The sequence below is a fragment of the Typopeltis vanoorti genome, chromosome 15 (assembly GCF_054136105.1).
Source record: "Typopeltis vanoorti isolate ZY-2024b chromosome 15, IOZ_Tvanoo_1.0, whole genome shotgun sequence".
Taxonomy (NCBI): Eukaryota; Metazoa; Arthropoda; class Arachnida; order Uropygi; family Thelyphonidae; genus Typopeltis; species Typopeltis vanoorti.
In genome coordinates this window covers 12104233-12122829 of record NC_143563.1, presented here as the reverse complement: position 1 = coordinate 12122829, position 18597 = coordinate 12104233, and the positions used below count along the sequence as shown (strand labels likewise).

General features: G+C 36.4%; 1 protein-coding gene across 1 annotated transcript in view; it reads left to right on the top strand.

Moving 5' to 3' along the window:
* Window positions 1-18597, top strand: part of LOC150098390 (nuclear hormone receptor FTZ-F1 beta-like) — a 164420-nt gene that overhangs the window by 92497 nt on the left and 53326 nt on the right. Inside the window, exon 4 of the mRNA XM_090405189.1 lies at window positions 12670-12973. Coding sequence (XP_090261315.1) covers window positions 12670-12973 — 304 coding nt within the window. The remainder of the gene's footprint in view (window positions 1-12669; window positions 12974-18597) is intronic.

The window sequence follows — 18597 nt, the reverse complement described above, 5'->3', positions numbered from 1 at the left end:
TATTTTATATGGTATGCATGTATATATACTATATTCTTACAATAAAGTAAACTAGAGAAAGGAAAATGATATTAAAGAAAATCATAAGGAAGTGTTTATAGCGCTGTACTGTATTTATCAATACAGTCAATTTATGTCATCTGTTTACAAGATGAATCGTATGTCTATCAGTATCTACATCAACATTGTCCTATATGATACAAAACACTGTAGATGTTATATGTATTACTAACAGTAGACATCAAAAATGAAAAGATAATGCGAACAAGAAATTCATATTTATTTACAAGTATAACAGTTCATGCATTGATAACGAAGCAGCAACAATATGATTGCTTTATTGTAGACTAGTGCATTTGATACGATTGCTTTGCGATAGCCTAGCCTATACACTAATGAATGAATTGTCATAAAAAAATTTATTTTCTGCTAATTAATTAAGTTAACTAATTAATAATGGTTCATTTCATGCAGTTATGATTTAAAACTGCATCTTTACGTTTGTTTACGTTTCTCTCAATTGCGAATGGTGCCATGTACCGTCTGTAAGTGTTCATGTGTGTAAGTTTGGATAAATTTTAACTTTTTATAATAGATTTGTGTATAATTTATGGTAGTAAATGATAAACTAGACTAGTATCTACATATATTTTATGCATTCATAACATACCTAACTTTTTCTTAATTTTTTCGATATTTCTAAGCTACGCAGTTTGTCTGCGAGTTTTTTCAAATTGTTGCTAATCTCCAAAAAGTTTTCCGATATATTTATTCATACATAGTTAAAAATTTATGGAGACACAACACGTGTTAAAATAATTACTTTACTTAATATTAGGAAAGTTCCTAACTATGAATGCTGACCTCTGTGTAACCTTAAAAGAAAGAATATTTATTCATTAAAAACTGCGTATAAGTGGATCTGTGCTGTTCAAACCCACGTTCTTAAAGGGTCAGCTGTATTGTAGTATTGTAATATTTCAGAAGTGATTTTATTTTTACATTCTGTGATGTAGTGTAATTGCTCATAGTATAATTTTTGTATAATTGCATCTAATATAGTAGTAGTAGTATAATTGTTAATGTAATGGTAGTATAATATAACTGTATTATAATTGCATCATGTAATGTAATTTGCTGAGATACAGTTTGCTGCCTAATAGACATGTTTTTTTCCCTCTAGAGAGAGAGAAAATGCATTGTGGGACTTCTGAAAGCTTCGTGTGTGCACACACACACTTATCTAAGTATGGCATCTTTCATGGATAATTCTAAGTGTATTTGAATGCTTGGAGGGCTGAATGATATGTAGGACTTTCTTTTGGAAGATTTTGGAACTGTTGTATGAATTAGTGGATGATGTTCTTCTGTTGATTTTTTTGGATGATTGTAAATCTGTGTAAAGGATTTTATTTGTGAGTTTAGGTGAGTCACCATGTTTTTGGTTTTGTATTCACTTTCAGATGAGTGAGGAAAGATTCCAAAGCTTGAATATTTGATACATAATCTGGAAGATATGTAAAATAATGAAAGAAGATAACGAAAGTTGCATCGTGATGAAGCAGTGATATGAGATGTAGGAAGGGATGTGAGAGATGTTTCTAATCAGTAGAACAGTGTGTTTGGAAATGTAATACCTGTTCAGTCATATAGAGAGGCTTGTTAGCTGCTGTGCAGGACCTCTTATCTGGATGATGGTGCCGAAAGACATCATTAGTTGATTATCATGCTTGAAGTTTTTATTAATGAGGTATGATGTTCAGTACATTGAAGATTATTTTTCTTGGTGAATATTTGGAAGATGGCTTTGTATGAAATCCAAGATTTCTGATGCCAGAGCATCTTGCTGTGGTATGCAAACATTGAACACATGCTGGATATTCTGGTTGAGTGATTTTATGTTAGTATACAGGGCATGTCCTGGTATGTCTGCAGTCAGCTTGAGTTTGTAAGGAGATTGATGGTAGGTGCCTAAGCTAAACCCTGCTCTATAGTGTTGCTGGGTTGCAGAATGATTCCAGTGTGTTGCTGGTTTGTAGAAATAGATTGTGTAGTGCAGTGGTTTCCAACCTTTTTGTTTCCTAGAGCACATTTTAAAATACCGGTAGGGTGACGGGCACCATCTATTTTTTCAATTTTACTTGAAATTTTACTTTTATTTGATTCATTCATTTTAGGACTAAAAATCAAAATATTTCAAAAATTTAAGTACAAAACACCGTTAAAGTTATGTGCATATAACTAGCAACAGATAATGAACAACTTCGAATGCACGTCTACTTTACATTGTATGGGTTTAATACTCGTCATGTATCATTAACGCATGCATCATATAGCATGCCATGAATTGTTGCATGATGTGCACGTGATTATTTCAAACTATATGGCACACAGTTGAACAGCGGCGAGCACACACAAATTGGATGACGGGCGCCATTGTGCCCGCGGGCATAGGGTTGGGAATGCCTGGTGTAGTGCATCGTTGTTTGCAAGGTACATTAGTGTCTGTCATTGGAAACTTTTGATATGGATGAATTCAGGCTTTTTCATGGCTACTAACAATGTGCATATTTTTCTGGTGACAGAAACGTATCTTGATGATATTGATCTCATGAGCTGATGAGGAATGTCAAGGAGGGGATGTTTGATGTTGTTACTTTAGTTGGTGATAGTGCTGTTGAGGCTGCTTCGAGGTGATAGGCAGTGATGTCAGTGCTCTTTTGTAGTATTGTTTGCCCTGTGCAGTACCTGCCATGTGGAAAGCAGTGGTGATATTTTTTTTTTTTGTCTGTTTGCTTACTTGGGAAATGGATTAAAACCAGGTTTATATTTAAAATAGCTTGGTATCTTTAACACACAACATACATATATATATATATATGAGAGTTAAGTTTGAATAAGATAGCTGATCAAAGAACTAGAGACCATAGATATGAGAGTTGTGTGAAAAATTAGGGATGTAAAGATGGCATTGATAGCAGAATCATATTAAAAATATACGTGAATAAATCATATTAAAAAGATATTTGAAAATAACTTCATATTGTTAGCATTCAGTAATGTGTAAGCATAGTAGCCTATGCTCACATGTTATTGAATACTAAGAATATTAGGTTTCTTAAACAGCATGGGTGAGGAGTGGCAAAAGAGGTGTTTCTTAACAGGAAAAACATCCAGAGGAAACAAGATCTAGATGAATTAATAGTACCTTCTTCTTTTTCTTCTATTACCCATAGTCTATAAGACAAAAATATCTGGAGAGAGTATGTTAGGACTGTCACCTTTATAGTGCCCAATGGGCACTATAAAGGTGACAGTCCCATCGTTAAGAGCCAAAGCCTTATGTAGGGAGTATAAAAAGATCCAGTAAAACCCCCATCTTCCAGTGCATAGAGATGTTCAAATTTAATAAATAGATTGAAATCGAGATATCCTCCTGTTAGTACTGCTAGAGGACAATTTTGATGTCAGTCAAGTGTGGAGAAGAGGACAATTTTGATGTCAGTCAAGAGTGGAGATGCTGATGGGAGGTATTTACAGAACCTTCCCTGCGTTGAAGAACAACCACCTAGATGTGACCTTCCACGTAAAACTTGGATTACTCTAAATTGGCTAAGGACTAACTACGGTCGATGTGCAGACTTTTTTTTACAAGTGCCAGAAAATTTGTTCCCCACAATGTGACTGTGGAAGTGAGAAGCAGAATATTCGCCAAGAATGCCCACTGAGAGCATACGAAGGAGAGGAACAAGTGTTGGAACAAGGAATTGTTCCAACACTTGCTACTATTGACTGGATTAATAACTTAGATATAAACTTGTAATATCTGACTGATAGAATAATCTTAATTTTCGTATTTGTAATTTCTGCTGGAGTTGTTTGTATATTTAATGTGTTTGTGCTGTATACATATATTTAGAGATGTCGAGTTTAGATTTTATATATATATGTCTATTTATATTTTAATTATATACATACTGCTATAATTGTCACCGACACTGTATATGTTTCTTTTTCTTGTGATGTAATAGCCATACAATAAATAAAATAAATAAACTAAGTGTATTAGAAATTTTGTTAATTCCTGTAACTGATGTTCATTCTCTGCTATTTTCAATGTCTGATGAATCTCAGATTTTTTTGCCACCAACTGGAATTCGGTACCACTGTTTTCCAAGGCCAAGTTTATTATGTATTCCAAATAAAGGTTAAAAAGCATCCGTGAAAGTATGCAGCCTTGATGCACGCCTCTTTCCATTTTGAAAGGCTTCCTGTAGTTGCCATTGATTTCTATTAATATTTCTGAGGAAAGGTTAAAAGTTTTAATTCAGTATTCTCCACAATGCCTCATACCACACTGAATCCAAAGTCTTCTATATACCTATAAAATTGTTTTATAGTATTTTATTATGTTCAATAGATTTTTCTCTCATGAGATATATTGTAAATAAATAACCTATTTTACTCCTGTTTTTACAGAATCCTGCTTAGTTCTCTGAAAGTATACTTTGTTTTCCTCTCAGTCCTAGAGAGTAAGATCTTTAGGAAAATTTTCCTTGGATGACCGATTAAACTTATATTTCTATAATTGCTACATTTTGTACTATTCCTTTTTTTAGGAATAGGAATCAGAACAGAGGTGCACCAATCTTTAGGTTCATGACTCATTGTTCCACACATCTTGGCGAATTTTGAGCAGGGCATCTAAAATAGGTTCTCCCCCACCCCCTACTTTCACAGTTCTTAAGTTATTCCATCTATGCCTAGTGATTTTCCCATCTTCAGAGAATTAATTGCTGCTTTATTTCTCTTAAAATAGTGAAGTTGTCTTCATCCAGTGTCATTTGTATTATGTTTTCAAGGTTTTGATTATTAAGTCTACTGTCTTTTCTGCGAAAAGGTTAGCTGAGTAATCCAACACTGCAAGATTTGATCCTTTCCAGTCAAAAGCTTGTCATTTACATCGCTGGCTTGGTTGGCCGAGCGGTTAGCACATACCCGCTCTCCAGCCAAAAGGCTGCAGGTTCGAATCCTGCCATGGGCATGGATGTTTGTGATTGTCTGTGGAAATACTGGTGGTGGTGGCCGGTAGATGGCGTTGTTGTAGATGGAGTGCTGGAGATTGATGTAGAGTAGGTATTCTCCCTCGATGAGTCTTTGGACTCCCTGGAGGCGTCATGTAATAATAATAATAAATTTGTCAATTGAGGTCAATTTGTGTTAGTCAACGGTTTTAATCTCCTTATCAGTTGGAAAGCAATTCTAGGGTTGTTTCTTTAGTTCCATTTTCATTCAAAATCCCATTTGGTTTAGCTGTTTTAGTTTTGTTTCTTATTATTTTGTTTAGTTCCCTTCCTTCATGGTTACATGATGATCAGCATTCATTATTAAAAATTATGGAAACACCTACCATGTTATAGTAAAACTTCAGTTGAATAAAAACCAAAATCATCCTTGATGTTTTGACCTTCACAAGGTCATCTGTAGTATACACATATATACAATGAAACAAGCTACATTACAGTCTACATGGTATGCTAAATTTACATTAATTTGGTCAACCGTTAAAACTGCTGGCCTGACCTCTGGTGGGGAAAAAAAACTTATTACATCAAAGCCAGAGAGAACATGCTCTCATATAATTGCTCATGTAAGTACACATATAAATTAGAACAAAAACAGTATGGATGGTGGCCAATAAGAGCTGAAATTATTGCTTAGAGCCCTAAAGTAAGGGTTTGCTGGAAAATTGAAGAACTTAAGTGGGCTGAATGTGTGCCATTCAAATTCTTTGGATTTTTATACTATCATTGTTAAGATAGTTGATCAAAATTTCCAAGGTTCTTTAAATTTATGTTCATACCAGGTTTTAGTATGATATAAAAAACAGGTACTTTTCCAATCAATTTGGTGTAGGGTATTAAGAGCATAATCTGAGAGGTTTGCGTTCTTTCTTACAGATAGGAATTGTACTTCCAGTTTCACCAATATAAGGTAAGTTACAAGTGCAATGGATACAGTACACTTCAGGGTGGGCCAGTGGGGGGGGGGATGTTCCTTAGAGGAGTTGAATATGTTTTTTATAGGTGTGGTTTAAAAGTAACATTAAGGTTATAATGGTGTAAAATTATATTTAATTTATCTGATAACCCTTTAATGTATGGGTTAGCTATTGCTTTATTTCATCAAAAAATTTTGGGCAGATGAGGGTAATGTTATCAGTGAGAGTCAACATGGATTTGTTAAGGGGCACTCTTGTTTTAGCAATATGCTAGCCTTTTATGATAAAGTTACAAGAGCATTAGATGAGAGAAAGGCATATACTGCTATTTTCCTAGACTTAGCAAAGGCATTTGACAGGGTGCTACATGATAAGCTGATATTCAAGTTGCAGCGCATGGGTCTGGATGTAAGATTGGTCAACTGGATTCAGGATTAGCTGTCCGATAGGTATCAGAGAATTGTGTATGGTGGAGCAATATCAAAGAGGCAGAAAGTTACAAGTGGGGTTCCACAGGGCTCAGTACTGGGACCTATATTGTTTAACCTTTATATCAATGACATTGTCCGTGGATTGCAAGGGGATATTCGGTTGTTTGCAGATGATGCGAAGCTGGGAAGCGTTATTAGTAATAGTGTAGATGTGGTAGCCCTGCAAGAGGATTTGAATAAGCCAGATAGATGGGCAAATGAGGGGTGTCAGTTTAATGCAGCAAAATGTAAGGTCTTGAAGTTTGGGACACATCGATGGGATGCTGCATACTCTATGGGAGGAGTTAAACTGGAGGAAGTAGGAGAGACAAGAGATCTGGAGTTGATTGATAGAAACCTGAAATTTAGGGGACATATTGCAAAGGTAGTGAAGGTAACACAGAGGATTGCTGCAATAATGAGAAGGACACTAACCTGCAGAGATAAAATGGTTATCATTCCGTTGTATAAGACTCTGATCAGACCACACTTAGATTATTGTTCTCAGATCTGGTCCCCAGAATTTGAAGGGGATAAATTAACTGTGGAAGGGGTACAAAGGCGGATAACAAAGATGGTGTCGGGCCTATACAATGTTAGTTATGAGAATCAGCTGAGGGAGTGTAGACTGCAGGTTTGGTGGATAGAAGAAGGAGGGTGATATGATTGAGACTTTTAAACTTCTTGTGTAGAGGCTTAAGTGCTGTGAGGACATTATGTTGGAGGTTTAATGGATTTTTTACAACACTCAAAAAGAATTAAAATAGAATTTAATACTTCCTATATTTCGTCCTAGTCACTAGGACATCTACGGGGATTACAAAAACAATTAACGTAACATGCACACAAAAACTTACAATACTAAGCCCAACCACGTGGGTGACACTAAAGTCCTATCTAGGTGGAGCGCCCTCTAAGGGCGGTCGTAGGTGGCCTGGAATGTAAGGTGGGACCTCTGGTGATGAGTTCCCAAATCTTCGGAAGCTTAATGCAACCGTATTTATTTAGATTTGGTTGGTTTCTGAGAGCTGCTGCTGCTTCTAAGAAAAGTCTCTCTTTCTTGAATTTGCTGTGGTGGAGCATGGTGGTTTTCTTCCATGATACTCTGTGGGTGGTGTCCAACACATGGTCAACCAAGCCTGAATAGCCATAGTTGTGTTTAACGATGTACGACTTGTGTTCCTCCAGGCGGATGGATGCTGATCTGCCTGTCTGTCCAAAGTACGCAAGCTTACAGGAACAGGGTACTTTGTAAACTCCAGGCGGAGAGAGAGAGGAGGGAGCTGATCTTTCGTAGACCGGATAAGGGTAGCAAGTTTGCGGTAGGGCTTATATGCTGTGTGTAGGTTATACTTTTTTAGTATCTTGGCTATTTTTTCCGAAGTGCCATGGATGTAGGGTATGGTGATGGCATTTTTAAAATCTTGTTGACAAGAGGGACGGGGAATGGGGGAGGAATTGATTTTTTTTTATGATACTGTGTTTGCTTTAGCCATTGGAGAGGAAAGTTCTGTGTATGTGGTTAAGCTCAGTAGTGAGGATGGTTCCACTGGAACAAAGATTGTGGGCTCTCTTGGTAAGAGTTTTAATGATGCCATATTGTTGTGAGGGGGGGGAGAGTTTGTGAATGTATCTGCCTGTGTGTGTGGGTTTTCTGTATACAGTGAAGGCAAGTGTATCATTAGGCAGGCGTGTGACTAGGGTGTCTAGGAAGGGTAAACAATTGTTCTTTTCCTTTTCCATAGTAAACTGGATTCTTGGATGTAGGCTATTGAGATGACTGAGGAAGGAGTCTAATATGTCTGGGCCATGAGGCCAAATAGAGAACACAGCATCTACATATCTTAGCCAGATAGACGGTTTGAGTGGGGCTGAGTCTAAGACTCGTTTTTCGAAATCTTCCATATAGAAATTGGCAAGGGGGGGTGAGAGGGGGGAACCCATGGCGGTTCCCTCTATATGCTTGTAGATTTTGTTCTTCCAAGAGAAATACCCAGAGTTGATGGCAAAGGAAAAGAGATCTAAGATGTCAGAGGGAAAAACATTTTCTAAGAGAGATAAAGTGTCAGTTAAGGGAATATTGGTAAACAATGAGGAGATATCTTTTTAACTGTTGAGAGGTGGTTACAGGGTTGACACTGGGGAGTTCTTTCGCTTGGTTGAACAGCGGGAAGGAGTCATGACAAGGGGCCGTCCCTGGAAGTTACAAAAGGAAACTATGAGAAAGAGGATGATGAGGAGTGGTTTCTTTGCATGGAGGGTGGTTGAACCATGGAATGCATTGCCTGATAAAGTGGTGAGAGCGAGAACGGTCAATGCATTTAAGGAGTGGTATGATAGACTTTGTGTTTCCTAGGAGACCTGTGTTTCTTAGAAAGGACCTCCCACGATGAGTTTTTTGACTCCATGGAGGCCTAAATAATAATAATAATAATAATATATGCATTTTTTTGATGAAATTTTATGAAGAACTTTATTGATAGTATTTTTTCTTTAGCAATTATTTATAAATATATTGCTAATAATTTGTAATTATTGTTTAAGAGCTTGTTCACTAGAGCAAATTGTTATAGCTCTGTTTTTGAGGATAGATTTCCCGAGGAAAGACCTGTGGCTAGTGTATCCAGGAAAGGAAGCGAGTTCTGATTTTCAATTTCAGTAGTAAAATGTATGCACTCATGTTGTTTGTTCACTTGGCTGAGGAAGGTATTTAAATTTTGGTGGCAATGTGCCCTGATAACAAATACATCGTCTACATATCGATGCCAAACTGTAGATTTTAAAGTAAAGGGATCTAAACTAAAGTTAGACCCCCCCCCCCCCCCCAATTACTAACCCAAAGTTAGTAATTGGGGGGTGGGTAGTAGTGAGCCCATGGCTGTACCTTCTTTTTATAGGTAAAAATGATTTTTGCCACACGAAGTAACCAGAATGTAGTATGTGGCAAAGAGAGAGCTGTAATGTCAGGCAGAAATTTCTTCGGTAAGAGAAGAATTGTGTCACTGATTGGGACATTTGTGTAAAGGGGAGAATTTAGCTCCTGGGAAAGATCTAGTCTTAGAAAGGTTACCTGATGTTTTATGTGTTGTCTGAACAAATATACCTTAGAAGATTAAAATTTGAAATATATTAACAACATTATAAACTTGACAAATATCAAATTAATTTGGAAGAGAATGGTTGATAGAAACTAGTAATAATATAAACTTAATTATGTAATACTATCATATTATTCTGTATATCCCTTGAGGATAATGTGTCAGGAATTAATGACAGCAACCATGCAGTTCAATCATAGGAAACTCATAATGAAAACCACTGCTATCCTTATCAATTAATTCAGCTTTAAAGTGCTGTTACACATACAGCAGCTCTATTTTCATATCTTTTTTTCCCCTTACAGCACATGCTCGTACATGTGCATACACACACAAAGTCATGGAAGTACATGTTTATATTCACAGAGACAGCGTTACAGTATACTCCACCATATTTTTGTGGAATAATCTTATAACTTGTTATTAATCTGCTGTGTTATGGTCAGTGTCATTCACATTGGAAATATATTGGGGTGTCATTAGTTCCAAACCTTGGCTAAATGGTTCAGTGAGCTGTCCTTTTTGTCTTTTATACAATTAGTGACAAATTCTTTTTTTTTTTTTTCCTGATGTCAGAGAAGTGCAAGATTTAAAATTAGTGGTTGACCATCTTTGTTAAATGTCTTCATTAAATCACACTTTGAATAATCAAAAAACAATTTGCTGAATTTTATATGTAGTCAGTTTTCACATTGTATCTCTTACAGATATTTCCATGAGTGCTGTTCAGAACTGATATCCAACTGTTACCACTGCTCAGCATTTCTTTTTTGACTTACTAAACCTGTTATTCCCTTTCATGTTTCATTCTATCTACCTCTGTTTAGTAGAACAGCCTTCCCCATGAAGTATTTCCTAAAGACTTCAGCCTTTAGCTCTTCAGAACGGATTACTTTTATCTGCTGCCCTATACCCATAATTGATTTGCTATAGGCTTCGCTGCCTCTTGTGTGTGTGTGGCAATGATGTAAATAAAAAAAAAAATTAAAAACATGGATATCTCTAACATCATGTATTGTTATGTGTGATTTGTCAAATGACATTTTATATACTCAATCCTGCCAAAGTTATTTAACATCATGGTATGTTCAACTTAAAAAGACAAGTATTATATGCAACTTGATAACAAGTTTTATCATTTGGTTAAAGTGGTAATTAAATTTTCATTCTTTTGAGATGTCTCTCTATTACCCACTACCAGTATCCATCTGGAACTTCAGGATCACTGACTACATTGTGGCTTGATGTAATATCCAGTTTGTTCTAAATATGTTTAGTGTAGTACTCTTTTCTGAAAACCAAGTCAACATTTCTCACACCTTCTCTCTGAAAATTAAAAATTTCATTTTTAGGCTTATATGTAATGTTTATATTGATTGCAACTGCTAATCACAGATCAGACTTTTTTTTCAATTAAAGATGAGGTACCCAGTCTCAAACAAAAGTGACAGGGCTTTTCTCTCATAATCTCAAGCATTCCATTCCAAAGAACATGGAACTAGATAGAGAGCATATATTTTATTGACATAATACTCCCGTATCCTAGCTATAGTTTTAGGTGATCTAAACATTTTTCAGTCCAGACCAATAGAAATAGGATCATATAACACTTCTTCCACTAACTTCACTGATGCACTATTTCAGAAATCTCTTACCAAGTATATAAGATAAGATACTAAATTGCTGAGAAGAATACATCTTGCTTTATAACAAATTTTTTTTTTTTTTTTTTTGGCCTGGCTCCCACTGAAGAGACCTCAATAAAGATCGAAACTAGTCTGGGTAGTGGCCCTTCCCTTAATGCATAACATTAGACATATCCGCAAGGAGATGTGTTTTGCATTATAGGAGATACTGAGACAGGAGTGTTGGTAGCTTGCTCCACCTTTGCAACGAGTTGCCCTGGTGTTGTACCACCTTACCCCAGTCCTGAAGATACTTTCAGGTGCAAACTTTGTTTGCTCACACTTGGATAAAGGATTAAACTAAATTTATTATAACTAATATGTTGGCCTTGAATTATGCTGAAGCAACATTTTGAAAGAAAGTAAGGGAATTTCATTGTTCTGGTTTGAGACCTTACCCTTTCTTATTGGAGGCTGGAAATAGCTTGAAAAGACCATCTTGGAAAATGGTCTTTTCATCAATTTTTAGCATATCTGACCTTTACCCTTATCTGTTACTATATATATATATAATAAACTGAATTCTGTGGAGTATGATTTGTCAACTTTCTCAGAAACCATTTGAATTCATCATTGATCACTATGAATGATGGGTCTTGCAGTACTGTAAATGCTGCTTAACATTAATCAGTATCACTATAGAATTCTGTGTAGTAGTCATCCATCTTACCTATCCTTTTCTCTCTTCCCTTCAACTTTTTTCTCTTTAAATGGCATTGATATTTCCAGTGCTTTGATTAATTATATTTTCCTGCATATTCTTATACTGTGACTTGTCTGTGATCTGTATATACTTTTTTTAAATGGAAATGGCCAAGTAATTTTGTAAGATTTGTATATGTAATTTTTAAGATTTGTAATTCTGTATATATAATTTGTTCTGTTCACAGATATTATTGCACCACAGATAAACCACCAGTACACAATGCCATAAAACAACATGCTATCTAAAAAATGTAGTATTAAAATATTAGCTGTATTATGCTATGATTTAGAACTGGTTCTATTTGCTACCTTCAATATGCATTTTATTCTGTCACCTGTAGGAAAGAAATAATATGTAGAATTAATTTTTCACTTGACTACATAAAACTAATAGTTGTTCTGGCTCTTGGATATAGCCTGTTCATTCCCTTATTTAATTTGAAGACATTTCTGCATTATACTTTTGTGTTAATATATTTTTAATTGTTTCCAAAAATTTGGATAGTTTAAAAAAGTAAAGCACTTTTAAAGGATATTATTTCTTTTTAAATGTAAGCAGTGGTATTAACAGGGTTCATTTATTACAGATTTCTAGAACTTTTCATTTAATGATAGTTTAATTTATGTTATCTATGCATTTTCCATTGAGTTCCTGTTGAATGTTTTTGGGGAAAGCAATATTAAGTTTTCAATATACTAATTTTTATTAGGTTCAACAGATTCAGATTCCAGAGGGTGGGCACTCCCCATCCCAAAGTCCCAGTCAAAATCGACATAGCAGTAGTAGTGTGAATGGTGTATCACAGTTCTCCCCTAGCCATGGCCTTGTGCATTCCCATCCATTCAGCAGACTTGTTTCATATGGTGCTTCTTCATCACCTACTCCAGTGTATAGGAGTACTACTGTTACTCCAGACCATGCTGTTACTTCTACTACTGAAGATCCTTACCATGGTCATTCTGAAACCAGCGTGGAAATATTGCATCCGGCAGGACAAGATGCACGATCTACAAGTAAGTCAGTCATGTCTCTTGAAATGTAATTCTGCTTTGAAATCAGATTAAAACCAACTTCTGTTTCTAATATTTTGATTCAGATTTCTGTCTTGAAATACAAAATTAGTTTTCACAACAATACTTTTTAAAAAAATTCCTTAGTTTAGTGTCTTATCGTCTTATAACACACACACATATATATATATATATATTTTAAACCAGGTTTAAAATAGCTATATATATATATATATATATATATATATATATTTTAAACCAGGTTTAAAATAGCTATATATATATATTTATATATAGCTATTTTAAACCTGGTTTTACTCCATTTTCCAAGTAAGCAAACAGACAAATAAGTCAAGTTTGCGCCTGCAAGTGTTGCAAGTCTAGCTGACCCTGCACGCAGTGCAAGACCAAGGCAACTCATGGTAAAAGTAGAATAAGCTGTAATCACTAATCTTAATATTTATCCTTAATGCAAAGCACATCTCCTGGAGGAGATGTATGATGCTTTGTATTAAAGGCAAGGGGCCACTACCCAGACCGGTTTCGACCTTTATTGAGGTCTCATCAGTGGGAGCCAGGCTAGAAATATCAAGATTTTAGTGATACAGAGCTTATAAGTATTTTACCAGAACAAGTTACCATAAGGTGTTTTAACCTTATTAAATAAAAATCTCAGTAGGAGATATAAATGTAGAAAGTATTTTACCTTGGGTAAAATAAATGTTAAAGATACCAAGCTATTTTAAACCTTGTTTACTCCATTTCCCAAGTAAACAAACAGACAAATAAGTCAAGTTTGCACCTGCAAGTGTTGCAAGTCTAGCTGACCCTGCACGCAGTGCAAGACCAAGGCAACTCATGGTAAAAGTAGAATAAGCTCTGATCACTAATCTTAATATTTACCCTTAATGCAAAGCACATCTCCTGGAGGAGATGTATGTGCTTTGTATTAAAGGCAAGGGGCCACTACTCAGACTGGTTTCGACCTTTATTTAATAAGGTTAAAACACCATATGGTAACTTGTTCTGGTAAAATATCAAAAAAACTGTGTAGGATTCTCTTTAGCCTGCATGGCCAAGTTCTTTTGTAATCCTTTTTTGCTTTTCTTACCACACTCGTTACCCTTCTGGCCTGCGCTTTATACCGTTCATGTGCCTGCCGGTCACCTTTCTCCTTAAATTCCCTCCATAGTTGTTTCTTTTTTTGCAGCTCAAGCTTAATGGTGTTATTCATCCATTTAACCCCTACTTGATTTATTATTTGGACTCTAGGTATACAGTCAGCCATTGCTTCATGCAAACACTTCTTAACTGCCTCCCATGCACTATCAACTTCTAGCCCTTGCAGTTGTACATGCCATGGCACTGAACTAATCAAACTCCTAAGCTTGTCAATCAATGCAATCATAGTTGAAATCTCCCATAATAATTACCATCCTTCCACTCATTTCTTCTGTTTGCTTGTGCATACTATCTCCACCATCTTTTCCATCACCTGGTCTATAGCAGCACCCAATTGTATATTTTGTTCTGCTAGCCACAATCTCACACCAAATGGCCTCAAATGTGCTCTTTTCTCTATCCTGCAATTCAACTTCTATTCTCCTTGGCTGCAGCTCATTAGCTATCATCAACAATACTCCTACCCCCATTTTATTCTCCCTATCATTCCTGAACACACTATACCCATCACATTCAATCCCACTAGCTATATCATCCTAAGTCAGCCATGTTTCACTAATGCCAATAACCTGTGGTCTGGAAGTGCCAACTGAGGCCAAAAATTCTTCCTTCTTGTTCCTAATTCTCCTAGCATTAGTGTACATGAATTTCAGACCCCCCCCCATTAGCTCCATCCTTACCTTGATGCCTTATACTAACTATCCCATTCTGATTTGTTGTCCTTATTCGCTCAGGCATATTATACTCATTCATACACTCAATGTCACTTAGTAACATTCATCTGCTGCATTTACCAGTCTCCACACTCTGAAAAACCATTCAGATCTCTTCACCTTCCGTTCCATAAAGCTTGGGTGAAGGGATATCAATTGGAGTTGTAGACAATCAAGTTACCTATCCGGTGACCTAAATGTGACAACTCCAACTCCCCCTTCTCCAACACTACTGATCAAGCTCAACATGAAGTGGAAGTTTTTGCTATAAACAATAATCTAATGCAGATCATACACCTACTTATCTGAATTCCTGATAATCCCCTCCACTTTCCCAATACCCTTAATCTTTTTTAAACTAGTTCTCTTTCCCAACACACCATAGAGGTTACCTCCTCTCAGCAACCCAGACCACAATCGTGTGCAAGTTTCCAGTCTCACAAAACACCCCTCCTCTGCCCACATCCAACCTCATGTTCTTTGGTACTATAAAGGTACAAAATGGTATAACCTCCAGAACTACTGCTCTTGTTTTCCATGGCATGACAATTGCTTCAACTGTTCTGACCCAGACACCTGCACTGAACAAGTCGCAGAAATCATCCACTTTCCAAGCCGTGGTTCAACAGAACATGTACGAAAGCAGTTGAAGAAAAAGAGTCAGCTTCATTCTCAGTCTATGCAGAAGTGTACAATAAACTATCAGCAAATTTCATAAAAAACCAATAGTAGAAAACCTGCATCTTGTCCAAACAGAAGCCATGCTTTCTGGTCCCTCACAAAAGCCATTGGATACAACTTTTACTCGCCTTCTTCCACCTCTCTCCCATCCAGGTGACACTACTATTACAGCACCCAAAGAAAAAGCTGACCTCCTGGCATCACTCTTTTCCTCTAAATTACCTCCCATTCTAGCAACTGAGCACTGAGTGCCTTGTGGTCTTTTGCCAAAAATACATAATCAAACATTAGACAACCTGAACACTACAAAGTCATCTGGTCCTGGCAGCATCTCCCCTGTTGTACTCAAACTGTGCTCTAGAGCTAACACCTGTTCTCTGTCATCTCTTCGGCCTATCTGCCAAACTCTGCAACTGGATAGTCAGCTGGTCATTCACTGTGTCATGGTTAACAGCACCCTCTCATCAAGCCTTGCCAAAAATGCAGGAATGCTTCAGGGTTCGCCTGCCCTCTTTCTCCTATACATAAATGACTTGCTCTCAATCACTACAAATCCTATCCATAGCTTTGCCAATGATAGCACTCTCCATTCACCCTACTCCTTTGACAAACCATGTAGTTCTCAACATCTGCAACTGGTGCCTTTAATATTGATCTCTATACCATCCTTAAGTGAGGAAAGGATAACCCGGTTACCTTCAATGCCAAAATGCAGTCCTGCCTCTCCTGGCACAAACAAGTCTCATCAATAGCCTCTTCAACCTTCAAAAAACCAGGCATTCTTTTCTACCTCAAAAAGCTATTTTTAACCCATCCAGCTCCCAAATCTGCCCATCCTTAGAATACGGTTCATACATTTGGTATGGTGCACCTATAAAAGCCTCCTACAAAATTCTTGATACTGTCCAGAGGTTTGGAGTAATTTGACCATTGATAACTCCTCTCACACTCTTTAACCTTTGTCTAACAGATGCAGTGTTTCAGCTCTGTGTCTCTTCATACTTCCATAGTCACAGCTTGGGTGAATTGGCAAACGTCATTCCTCCAGTTGCTGTTGGATCTGTTAAAACAAGAGCAGCTGCTGTGCAACATCACTTTTCAGTACAGCTGCAAACACATTGAACCTGCTTCTCCACTTCATTTATTCCATCAACCTCTGTTCTCTGGAACAGCCTTCCACATAATGTGCCTAACATCTTCAACCCCCAGCTCTTTAAGAAAATTGTCAATATATTTCTTCTTTCTCAATCTGTATCAGCATCTCACATGCTGCACTGATATGCTATAGGTTCTTGTACATCTTGTGTGCAGGATAAATATTTTCAGTCTTTTTAGTTTTTTTTTTGATAAACTGAATTTTTTTTTTTTTTTGTCCCTGAGGCTTGTTATCCTTCATAGGAATTTAATTTACCTTTAGGAAGTTTAAAATTTTGGTATCAATGTTAAGCATCTTTTGTATATGATATAACACAACTGAGGTATTTGAAGCAGTTCAAAAATTTTATTTTCAATCATGATTTTACTTCTGACTGGCGATAGTACTTTAAAAGCCTATGATTTTTGTTTTGTCTCTTCAAATTTGCATTTGTTCCAAATTTTTTATCAATTGTGTTAAGGGAAATATTAATCTCTGGAGTTTACCTTCACTTCTTGCTATGATTATTTGGTTGTCTGTAAACAATCCAGTTTAAATTCTAGTTTTGTTTTTCTTCTATTTCTTTGCTGTCTCATCTCGATAGATATTAAATAAGAGGGATGACATTGGGCAGCCCTGGACTCCTCTGTTTTTTTTTTTTTTTTTTTTTTTCATTCTGATGGAAAGGCTTATACATTGGTTATCCATAAAGGTATTATATAAGAACATTAACAACTTACACTACATATTAATTAGAAAAAACTTTTAATTAATACTTCCAATATTTTGGCAAAGTCAAATTGCCATCATCAGGAAACAAAGAGCAAATAGATATATGCATGCAGGCACTATATAGGATGAGCAATACTGAAGCAGACACAACAAAGGTAAGTCTAAAGTCCTAAAATAGTGCTTTGTGGAGTGCTTCACACCAGATGCTGATTCTAAAAATATTCTTTCAGACCTATAGCAACTTCTCTGTCTTCCTCCATTTAATTAATTCTATGTGAAGGAGTATCAAGAGCATGGTCTGCTAGTCCTAACTTGCCATAAAGATGATCAAAGATGTAATTTTTATGTCAATCCAAGCAAATGTTAACTGATCTACCAGTCTGTCCAAAGTAGGCCAGACTGCAGATATAAGGAACTTTATACACTTCAGAACATGCAAGAGGATGAAGTTGATCATTAGAAGAGCAAATTAAGGTAGCTAGTGCATGAGTGGTTTAAAAGTGGAAAAAAAGTTGAAAAGCATATTTGAAAAGAACTTTACTGTCTTTTTTGATGTGTCCTTAATATATAGGATTAGAATAGTTATTTGCTGTTGTGTGATGCTAAGCATCTTTAATGGTCTGGGGGGGGGGGGGGGGATTTGGACTTAGTTTTAAGAGCTGTGTCATTTGAACAAATAGCTTGGCTTGGTGAGTTAGTGTTTTGAAGATGCTGAACTGTTGGGATGGGTAGTGATGTGATTGCTTATTATTATTACTTTACACCTCCAGGGAGTCCAAAGACTCATCGAGGGAGGGCATCTAATCTACAACTCTCTATCTCCACCACCCACAATGAACCACAACTACACCAATGGCATCTACTTCCCAACTACCACTAGTATTTTCAGACAGTCACAAACATCCAAGCCCACAGGCAAAATTCGAACCCGTAGCCTTTTGACTGGAGAGCGGATATGCTAACCACTCAGCCAAACAGGCTGGCTAAGGTAGCTAGCTGCATGAATGGTTTAAAAATGGTATGGAAAGCATATTTGAAGAGAACTTTATTCAAGCATTCAAGTACCTTTTTGTATGTGTGGGTTTTCTATAAATGGAAAAGAAATAATGAGCTATTAGGAAGCCTTGTCACTAGTTTATCAAGAAAGGGGGAGACAATTGGTACTTTATTTTTCTAGGGTGAAG